Here is an 11,720-nt window from a genome sequence, read left to right as displayed (position 1 = left end):
TGCAAAGTAAACATTGCAGCGATGAAGTCAATGTTTACTGACAGTTACTTATATCTTGTCTTTAAAATAAAATATTAAAGTAGACATTATTTTAATGTCTACTTTAATATTTTATTTTATTTATTTCATTGTCTATTTTAGTATCTTATTTATATCTCCATCTTTATCTCTTGTTTCCATTCATGCTGTATTTCTATTTCTACTTTGCACGGAGCATTGGAACAAAACCAATTTCCCCCCGGGGATTAATAAAGTATTCTGAATCTGAATCTGAATCTGAATTCACTTTATTAAGATCAGATTCTGCAGGTAATATTACAATAATAAGGTGACTTGACTTGGACTTGACTTGACCTATTACAGGACTTGACTTGACTTGACATAACCTGTGACTTGACTTGACTTGCCCAAGAAAAAATGACTTGGGACTTACTTGAGACTTGAAGGTTAAGACTTGAGACTTACTTGAGACTTGCACATGTGTGACTTGGTCCCATCTCTGGTTTGTAGTTCCTTAACTCTCCATATTGACAGATTTCAACTACCCTACATACTGCAACAGCATCATTGAATTCATGAAATTCAGTTATGGCTTTTGATTTTGGTGCGCTATCTAAGATATTCAGTGGCCGCTCCTGGACCACCATTATGAAAAACTTCTCAGGGCGCCACCGGTTTAATATCTTTATAAATCAATCCATCCATTTTCTATACCCACTCATTATGCCTCATTAGACTTCCTGGGCAGGCTGCCAGTGTATCACAGGGCTATAAATTCCTCTTTGACATATTCCCCTTAAGGCCTGATTTGTTAATTTGCTGTCTTTTTTTAATGTCTCTCTAATTCATATTTAATATTTCCTTTAATTTAACGTATTCAATGACAGATTAATTGCTGCCTAAGACACTATGTGGACAAATTAGTATTTTGAACCTCACATTGCAGTCTTTGTAACATTTCATGTCATGCAAAAGTGAATCTCTGGGCACGTGTTACCTTCTGAGGCATCTTGGCAAAGACACCAGCGATTTCATCTGCAAGGTCTTTGGGCAACGCGTTCACCAAAGTTCCCAGAGTCATGATGATGACTCCGTGCTCCCCAGCACTCTGAACAAACTCCTCCAGATCTGCTGGCAGCGGTTGGGCAGGTTTGCACTGGAACCCTCCTATGTAGACAATATTTGGCATTGTGGGCCGAGGGAATTCAAACACAAAATCTGACCTGAACAGCCAAATGTCTGCTTCCTGAAGAAGCGAGATAATGTCGCATCCACCCTCAATGTATTTAGCACAGATGGCATCATAGCTCGGCCCCACCAGGAATTTCTGCTGGACAACTATAATGCTGTAGAAGAGCATGTTCTTGACCCTCTGGATGAAATTCATTTTGTCTGTTAAGCCCGATCCTGGGACAGGGATGTAAGAGAGCGGTGAGGGGGCCATGGTGAAGTGGCCTTCTCCGCTGGTAATCCAGCGAACGTTGAGCACAACAGGCAGTTTGAGATACTTAGCTAGTACAACCCCTGGTGCTATAGCTGGGTCAGTGAGAACAAGATCATATTGGGAATCCTTTAAGTTTTTGATCATATTTTCATCATCAAAGACTTGAGTGAGAGCATCAGCCCAAATTTTATGAGCCTCAGAAATCATAGCGAGGAACTGCTTGGTGAGTTTGAAGAAAGTAAGTGCTGAGGCCCCTTCTCTCTGCGCCTGAAAAAAATGTTTTTAAAAAGCGGTGAAAAAGTGATCATCTTAGTACTTGAATGACTAAATGACCCACGTGGGGCCCATTACATAATCCATAATGACATACCTTCATATGCTCCTGTAGGTAGATATCAAAGAAGTCCTCAAAACCTGCATTAATTTCAATGGTAATGGATGTGTAGAGAGGAGACTTTTCTGGGATGTACCAGGTGGTGGAGGCCCTAATCACAGTGAGGTTGTGTCCCCTGGCATGAAGTTCTTCCATGAGGATCTTCATATTGATCCAGTGGCTGCCGTCCACAGGGAACACCAGAATGTTTCCTCCATCACAAGGTGGTGTGATGGAAATGAAACATACACTGAGGATTACAAATATTCCACACACACGATGCAATGCCATGCTTTCTGCGATGTAAGAGAAAGATATAACATGAGAGACGTCCTCAGTTTCAACATATCATCTCAAAGAGATGTGCATACCAAGTTTATAGATTTTTATCAATATAAAGGTACAGTTTCTGCTGATTAAACAACTGTGCATCTACAGGTTATTTTGTTTTTTGAAAATACATTATGACACCAAACACAGCTTGTAATGTCCATTGATTTCACTCACCCATGCTCAAAAGTGGCAACAGCAAAGCTACTTGCCTGCAGAATGATGGTCCACCTGAAGGGTTATATATCGGAGTTCAAACTCCAGTCTCAGAGAAGGTCAGTGAGTTACTTGATGTGGCACGTGTCACGAGGCCATGGTGCTGCCGTGAGCGATCTGCAGATAGCAAACGCAGTGATAATTTCTTCTTTGTTATGTCATCTATGCTTCATTTGTCTACATTTTAGTAAAGTTGTGAAACTGGTAGAAGTGTCCTCTACAGTGTGACCGGGTTTCTCTCTTTCACTCAAGCTTGCATCAGAAGAACCTGTGACCTCTTTCATAAGAGTATTAGAGTGTGCTGTGTATGTGTGTGCATATTATGTTAAACGTGCAAATAAATACCTGAATATAGTTAAGTGGGGTTTCCTGGATTAATGTATGAGCTTTCATGGTTTTAGTTCTTGGTCAGGCAGTTACTTTCTGCAGGTTTTTGAACCAGAAGTTTGTTTACTACAAGTTGCAGCACATATAGCTGCCAGTTGAATGTACTCTAGGTTGAAGGTCTCAGAAATGAACTCAGTTGATCTGTGGCATGTACTGAAAATAGCGGTGGAGGAAGTATTCAGATCTTATTTTTATGTAAAAGTCCCACTACCTCACTGTAAAAATACACAGTTACAAGCAAAATTGATGCATTGAAGATGTTATAAGATGTAAAAGTGTTAAAAAAAAAAAACAGTGGTATAAAATGTAAACACTCAAGTAAAGTGCGAGTACCTCCAGTTTTTCTTAAGTGCAATACTTGAATAACTTAATTTTTCACCACTACCTACGATGAGTTTAGAACAGTTGGTTGCAGTTTAACTAAAGGACACCACCGAGAGAATAAAAATAATTCAATCTATTTGACTGTGACACAACATCTATGTCATGAACTTCTGCACTGGCTCCAGTATTTTAAATTAACTCAGGAGAAACGCCCCTTATATTTCAACTACTGTGACCTGTAGCGGTGCCGGCAGTATTGCTATGTTGCCAGAATTCTTGGAGGTGAAAAAGATGAAAATATTGGACACCTTGTATTTCTCTGTCTGAATGGAGCCTCACACCTGTACATGATTTTGTGTTTGGCTGCTATAAAAATTCTTCAGCGCAGGAGTAATGTGGCTGAATGAATCCACTGTAAAGGGAGGACTGCAGCTCCTGCGTTTGTGCTTCTGATATGCTGCTCTCATTTATGCGCAGGTGGCTGTCTCTATTGAGAGTCTGTAGAATAAATATGACTCTTATGACAATGATGCTTACTCTTAAGAAAGGAGGAAGTAAATGCCAAGATAGCAATAGATAAGATTATTAAGGTGTATTCATGAGTTGATAAATCATGTGTACTAGAGAATGTCCAACTTACTTCGACGACTGAATTGGAGGATTCCAGTACCCAAATACTCTGAAAATTGTTCCACTGGACCAAACGCACAATTATCCTACAGCCTGATACCCCAAAAACAAACGTGCATTGCTCCAAAGGTCTTCCCAAAATAGGCTACACACTTCCAAGTTCCAAACAGAAGCACATAGCTAATTATTACGCAGAATGACCTTGCTACTTTGCAGAAGGCATGTCCTGCACTACTCTGCCTCTGATTGGCCAATACATGCCTTTGTTTGGTCGGGTTGGTTAGGTTTAGGCATGAGGTGTGAGATTAGTAAGGATAAGTGTCAGAATATAAGGGTGAGCCAATCAGAGACAGAGTAGGTTTGGTCTTTGGTCTTCACCATAGTAGGAAAGAAAAACACTGTGGAGGCTAGGTTGTCGGACCGTACAGGCGGATATTAAATCTAACAATCCTTTTTCTTCTTCTTGGGACTGTGGTTTTGGTATAATGAGCTGTCGGAACATTGGCATGGCGCCTTAAATTCCTGACGTGGTTTATGAAAAATCAGAATAACCCCTAAAGATATACTATGCAGGAATTTTCTAAAAAACAAACAATGTGTTGACACATACAGAAGACATGCCACTCAACTCACCAACTATAAGAGTGTGGTGATTTTTCTGCAGAGATTCTGCCCTCTGCCTGTATTTTCTTACTTTCTTCTTCTTTCACTTATTTATTCTTTTTGCATTCAGGACGTTTATGGGCGTGTACTCTCACAGGGCTCAGGTGAGGTTGGTGCTTTGTAAAAAGGTAGCGACCAAGTGCAAACTGTAAGCAGCAGGCATTCAAGAGACACAGTGCCAAAAAAAACATAAAAGCAATAATAGCAAGGCAAAACGAGTGAAACTGTGGTTGGCTTCTACTTTCACTTTCACTGGCGAGCATGTTTACAAATAGAAGCTGACAATCCTGCATACTGTACCTTTGGTTAATCACTGGTTTCTCTACACTGCACTGATACAGTTTAAAAAAGATAAACTGCAGAGCGTGTGAGTCACTATTCATTATACAGTTTCTTTCTCTTCTGGAGTCCACTCTGGCTTCCTCTGCTTTCCTGGTGTCAAGCACAGTGGAGGGGAAACAATTACTCACTTTCCTCACCAGGAAGCAAAACAATACATACTACTTGTAGTCTCTGCTTGGTCCTATTGCCTGCCCTTTTCAAGTGTCTCTCAAAGCAGGCACACAGTGAACCCCACCACAAAGCAAAGTAGTTTCTGATAGCTTAAACTCCTCCACCAGCCACGATTCAAAGCATGTCAAAACACGAATTAGTTAATTAATATTTTTGTTTCACATAGTTTTCCCACATAATAAAGTAAAAAAAAAAAAAAAAACACTGAAAGGGGGCTTGAAGCCTATCTACTCTTTCTCCCTCATTGAGAAATTCTGGATCTGGCATCTGCCCCAGCCACCACCACTTCTTGCAGTAGCTTTTGCTTTTGCAGTCGCTTTCCTCTTTCTGTTTTCTCCAGCACTGACACAGCACTAAAACAAAATGTGAAGCTAGGTCTGTTTATGTGAGACCAGTTAAAGCACAATGTGCACTAGCATTTGGGGAAACACTGGTGTTTGAGCTTCAGTCAGACCTAGACTCTGTCTGTTGTGCAACAAAATTGGCGACAAGGAGATGTATAAATGTAGTAAGCATGTTTTGTTTGTTGATATTGTTTGTTAGCTTGCTAGCTTGTAGGCTAACTGACAGTGGCTCACACAGCGTTAATGATTGTTAAAAATGAGATAATATCTGCTATCATGGGGTTTTTGGTAGATAGTGGAAGAGACTTCAGGGTCCAGTTTACTTCCAAACCCTGCACACTCCAATATGTTTGCACATATTGTCTGTGTGCACTGACAAGTTCACTCTGTTCTGGAGGTTTTGGGTTTCTTTGCCAATGTTGTGTCAAAGTCCCATGTCGATATGTGGGTTATTAGTGTCATACCTATTGTAGTTTGCCAGACGTAAGTTTGAATTGCAGATTTTGAGGAAATGCACAGACATCACCCCGTTCAGTAGAGGAATGTGAAAGCACCTCTCTAGTGACAAACTTTACACAGATGTAAGTCAGTAGAGCCAAATTCAGACATTTTATGGGACATAAACAGAAGAAGAACACATTTTTGAGTGGAAGGGGACTATCAGCCACACATTCTGTTTAAAAGTCCATCACTTTCTGCCCAAAACAATGGGAGCAGCAAGATTTCATATATCTCCACATGAGGTGGAGTAGGTGTCCATATTGCAGTCTGATGAGTGCAGTGCTTCGCTAATAAACATTTTGATTTCTTGCGTTGTCCGAGAGGTGAAAAGGGTTTTTCTAGACATTGTCAACCATCCTATCACTGTGGTGAAAGAGTTGGGATGGGAATAGTCTGATATTGCTTCACCACCTGCGTCACAGGACACCATACACACTCATAAACAAGCCACATGGAACATATGGAATTACTCATTTCCTGCCGACAATCCCTCAAACAGAAATTCCCACATACAAACAAATCTTTCCCTCCAGTTGCATCGTGCACATTTTAAGCCCCGTAGAAAATCAGTTTCACCACACAGCCTACTAAAAATAAAGGCTTTCCCACTGTAAAAAAAAGTGCTTGCAAGTCAGCTGGAGGAGGCTGTAACCCTGTGACAATTTCTTCCATGACAAATTCCATCATGTGGTGGTTTGGTGAAGGAGGAAACACTTATACCTTTGTGGGAACACTGGAAAAGGATGAAGTGGCCCTTTAAAGTGCCCAATAAGAATGCATCAATCCAGTCAGATATGTGAAACCTCGGTCAATGTCACCTCTGTTGAACAGACTCACATTCCTCTGTTTGCTTTTTTCCATTTTCAGATTGAGAGAGAGCAGGTATGCACTTGCCAAATGACTCTCCCATTACTGTGACATCCTCTGTGTGTGTGTGTGTGTGTGTGTGTGTGTGTGTTTGGAATTGAGCCGTTCAAGTTTCCTTGGGGTGGAGATGATGATGATGATCTCAGTGCGTTAGCAGGATCCTGCAGCTGACAGATGAAAACCTTAAAAAACAAACACAACTGCAAGTGACACCCTGATGAAGTTCCTCTCTCATGTGCCAACCTGCTCGGGGAATAAAAGGTACTACACATGTGATCTCAGTGTTTAAGTGATGGATAGTTTCTCAGGAAAAAAAAAGAGTCAAATTCTTTGTCCTGTGTGAACAAAAACTCTCTTCAGTAGAGGCTACCGTCGCTTTTGTTACTCATCGTAGGACTTAGTTTGTTAGTCATAAGGGCCCATTCAAACACACACAGGCAAAGTGACCTTTAATTTTTTGAGCTTCCTATACACAGCCTGGATTACAGGACAGATAAGTCACCAGAGACAAATTATAAAGCGGATTACAGGCTCCATTTTAGCCAGCTGCCTTTGATTTCTCCTTGCTTTGTTTTACATGTTTTTCTCAATTACACCTTGCAGGCTAACTTCATAGATGGGAGTAAGGAGCCTGTTTTATTATGAGATCACACAGGATCAACCCAGCTGACCGCAGGGATTTAATGACATCGGTGACTGTATGCATAAACCAACAATTTAGAAATTATCATGAATTTGTTGTACAATGAGATGTACCCTTCAAAATGCAATACTTTCTTGCCTTTTCAAGTTAAACAGCATTTGTAAATGTAGTCTGTATTCCACGACCATACCTGTGTTTGTGATGTGCAACATTCAGTAAAAAATAGACTACCGGCTAACACCAGTTGCATTTCATTGATCATTTGTTTCAGTTTATGCCTGAATTATTGCAACATAAACATGCAAAGACAGAGACAGACATTTTTTTTTTTTAAATTCAATTTGCTGTCATTGTTTTAAAAACCTTTTCCCTATTAGTGCGTTCAAGGGAGTTCAGAGCGCAAAATGTAAAAGTCATCTGTCAAAAACAGTTCCAATATGAAGCTGATTTGTCAAAAATCAATCCCAGAAGACGAACAATAGGCAAGCACAGACATCATGAAAATAATTAAGCTTATTACGTCATCTCTTGCATTTAAAAGTCTTCCTGCGCACACAAAAAGTTTTCAAAACAGTTCTTGGAATCTGTACGCCTCTTAGATCTGCTCCCTCGTGTATCACAAAATTAACTTTTAATATCTTTAATAATTGTCTTTCTTTTTAATATTTCCAGCATGTCTTGCCAGAAAATCTTTTCATGATGCTTCATTTATTATTTATTATTTATTATCCCAAACAGATAACTGGAAAATATGGAGCCATTAAAGAGAACAAAGGAAAGTGCATGAGACGACATGACATCTTCACCTTCACCACTAATGTAACAAGCAGATGTAGCCAAATAACTCCCCGAAGTCCATTTATTTACCTTTGCAAATGCAAACAGTTACCAGCATCTCTGATGAACGGGTAAAACAAACGTGTCTATCAGTCAACAACCTATAGTGCAATCCACCATAAAGTCATTCACATAAACAATCGTAAACAGTGTGGACTGTTTATGTGAAGACCCCACACAGTACTGGAGCCTGTTGCATCATTTACAGTCTATGGAAGTTACTGATATAAAGCAATATGTGTGTTGGTTTTGGCTCACTCACTGACTGTCTCAGACGTACAGCATATTTGATTGATGAGTCCAAAAGCAGATATCCACGATAAGGGAAAAAAACACCTCAATGTACAAGCTGTATCAGCATTAACTACAAATACGTAGCATCCACTCCATTCACAACAAGGTCTAAAGTTCAGCAGCTTTTAACGACGCTAACCTCTGCCTCCCTTTCTGCTCCGTGGAGTCAGTTCAATCATCTGGGAGAGATCAAAAACTCCTCAAGGTTTATGATTTCATTCTATTTCGCCATCTTCATCACTGGACATGATTCAGCACGGGGCCCCCGTACCGGCCCCCCTGCACGTGTGCACGCAAATGCAAAGTCGCACGCACGTGTGAACACGGTGATTATTTTTCCATCCATAGCGCTCAATCTGTCTTCCATTCTGGACATGGAGAACATCACTGGAGCACTGACAGCTCTCTGGAGAGGGCATTCGAATACACACGTGCATGTGACACACACATCTACACATTCAAATGCACACACATAGTAATGATGATTGATTAGTGATGCGTAATGCATTCCTATTTCTGATATCTGATTCTTGTAATCCAACAGGGTGTTTATTTTTCTTAAGAAGCTATTTGGATGGTAGTTCTCCTAGCGGGCTCGTTAGCTTTGCACTGGGAAGTCCTGATCTTTAACTTGAATGAGAGTGTTAAGTAATAATGAAAGTGTTCATATGAGTTACCACAGTGTATAAGACAGCAATTTGTTCTCAGACCTCATGTTGTGTGTATGGATGGGCCTCATTTTTAAAGAGTCTGTATTTGTCCTTATAAGACCTATATTAAAGAGCAGCGTGCTCTCCCCTCATTGTTGTGCAAATAAATATAATGTCTTTTGAGTCAAACATTTACTTTTAAAGAGCAACAAGCTTTTTGCAAGGTAACAAAACCTTGAACGTTGATCAGACAAACAGCCCTCACAACCCAAGCCCTAAGAAAAGCAATCTGTGCAGGTCGTTATTTTGTACCATAATCTCCACAGACAGCATTGACCTCTGTGGCCAACACTTGCTGGCTAACAAAGAGCATACACGGGAAGAGGAAAGGGCATGTCTGCTGTGCGTCATTCCACATGGGAATTACTTTTGGTCTTACTGGCGAAATTCCACTTTGTTGAAACACTTTAATCACTTAACTGCATCCTCTTAGAGAACACTAAAGGCCAAATTTGAAACTCTGCAGCTCTCCAGCTGTCATACCTGATCAAACCATAAACTTTGCATTATGCATAGCACACAACAGTAAGCTGTGTGGATTGTTATACCTCCACTGATTGCTGTCCATTCAGCTGTTTTTTCAGGATCCTTGTGAAGTAGTCGTCACGTCTCTAACATGCCAATATTCTATTCATGGGATTCATAAGCTCTGAATGTGTCTCTTATGACATAACAGACTTTGGACTGTTCAGAGTTTGACCCAAAGTATGTAAGAGGCCATGCACTCTTATCAAAGAGGCATACCTGATATCCATTTCCTGTGCTTACAACATTGATTGTAATTAGTTTACTGTATATAACATACAGACAGAGAGATTTATAGCCCCATTTAGGACACAAACCAAACAATGCTGGCACCCCACACGTCTTTGTATCATTGGAATCTGTTCAACACATTAACTGGCTAAAAATCATGTATGTTGTGTATAAGAAAAAAGTCCCAGAGGTCTGGTCCGTTTACAAAATCCAAAGTTATAGTCAGAAGTGTTTTGCGTGAAGCTGGCCAGTGTTTAGTTATGAAGGGGCCTCGTCCAGAACACAGAATAGTTCAGTCACACCTAGTTCAAAGATCTCTGTAACTTCCTAAGGCTTAACGTTTACACTGGAGAGTCTTTTGTAAATATCCATAAACAGTAAAAAAAGGTAAAGGTCACAGCATGATGTAAGCAGTGGAGAAATCAACTCATGAAACCACCACACACACACACACACACACACACCCCAAAACCATTACCACACTGGGCAGCAAAAGCATACCTTTAATTGTAAGTAAAACACACACATGATTTATTCAAATTTATATGAGTAATGACGAAGTGAAATGGATCAGTTGAGGAGTTAATAAGTGGTTTCACTTGCCTTAAAGGGGAACACCACCTAAGTTATAAATTCCGATGTTATTTCCATGGCCTATGAAAGTTCAATCAATATTTGTGAGTGTGAGCTACTCTCTCTCTCAGAGCCAGAAACCAGAGAAGTGAGTCTCAAACTTGTGATGTCATAGGGTATAAAGTGTGGAGCTGCTCCATAGACAGTGAATGGGAGACTGGTTTTATGGACCCACAGATTGCGTTCTCTTTTTTAATACCCAAATGAGCTTTATTCTATTGAAGTGTTGTCAGTTCTGAAACAGAAAATGGACCCATATACTCAGAAGATTCTCTGGCTGCATCTTCCAGCTTTCATTCTCCACTTGTGTTCAGTTGTTACTGTTTCAGCTGTTCCAGACTGTGCTTAGTCTGGACGAATAAAGTATTTTAGCTTTTAGCTAGGGATGGCAATGTCAGTCTGTTGGCCCATCACTTTGGTCTATGCCATGAAATACATTGCAGATATTCATTGTGTCCAGAGGATGAATCTGGTTGTCCTCCTCCATTTCCTCTTGCACCACCAGCAGGTCAAAGTTTTCACTTATCCTGTGAAACATTTACTTGACAAATTAGCCCAGACTTTGGTGCAAAACATTAATGGTTCACGCATTATAAATCCTCTGAGTTTGGCTTCGGACTTTTGTAGTTTTGAATTAAATGTCTCAACAACTATGAGATGGATTGCCATTGTCTTTGCTTCACACATCGAGGCGCCCCTTGGGATAAATTACGCTCACTTTGTTGATCCCCTAATTTTTCATCGAGTGGCACTGCCAGCTCAAAATTCTACTTTGTCCAGTACTTTGGTTTATAATCAAATACCTGCAAAACATTGACATTCCCATCAACCTTAGCTGTGCTTTGTGTGTATACCTAATCCAGAAATGTTAGTCTGCTAACACAACAGGCTGTTCCAATGCACTTTTTGTACGTATACTTATGATAAGTAATGCACCACAGATCATATATATTCAAAGTAATCATGAGCCAGTAATTTGTGTCTATAACCTATATAATCGGGAAGGCTGTGACCAATGCGCTGACGTAAGTGAAAAAGGAAGTGGTCTGGGTAAAGAGGAAGGTTGAGGGAGACAGGTATAGCTGCAGACACGCTCCATTTGTAGCGTGCACGACACGTCCCTACAAACCGCAGCCACCATTAGTACAAGACAAACCACTGCAACGTTTATCTGAACCCTGCAACAACACGACACTGTAGTGAATAAAAATTTGGCTAAATGTAGCAATAATCCACTTTATAATCCATAAACAAA

The 11,720-nt window shown here is 40.2% G+C and overlaps 1 protein-coding gene across 6 annotated transcripts in view; it reads right to left on the bottom strand.

The window, feature by feature from the left end:
• The window catches only part of ugt5d1 (UDP glucuronosyltransferase 5 family, polypeptide D1), an 11,672-nt gene extending 3,225 nt beyond the window's left edge, over nt 1–8,447 (bottom strand). Inside the window, exons 1-4 of one of the 6 annotated variants that reach the window (XM_050040017.1) lie at nt 8,335–8,447; nt 2,325–2,480; nt 1,815–2,113; nt 998–1,711 (exon numbers count right to left, since the gene is read on the bottom strand). In XM_050040017.1, coding sequence (XP_049895974.1) covers nt 998–1,711; nt 1,815–2,113; nt 2,325–2,328 — 1,017 coding nt within the window. In that variant the 5' untranslated portion in view covers nt 2,329–2,480; nt 8,335–8,447. Of the gene's footprint in view, nt 1–997; nt 1,712–1,814; nt 2,114–2,324; nt 2,596–2,708; nt 2,767–3,714; nt 3,838–4,667; nt 4,912–8,334 lie in introns of those variants that run through there. The other 5 variants (XM_050040026.1, XM_050040011.1, XM_050040033.1 and 2 more) reach the window with 5 other exon arrangements.
• Between the last annotated feature and the right edge of the window lie 3,273 nt (nt 8,448–11,720).

The sequence above is a fragment of the Epinephelus moara genome, chromosome 3, assembly GCF_006386435.1.
Source record: "Epinephelus moara isolate mb chromosome 3, YSFRI_EMoa_1.0, whole genome shotgun sequence".
NCBI classification, from domain to species: domain Eukaryota; kingdom Metazoa; phylum Chordata; class Actinopteri; order Perciformes; family Serranidae; genus Epinephelus; species Epinephelus moara.
This window is presented reverse-complemented; position numbering and strand designations above follow the sequence as displayed.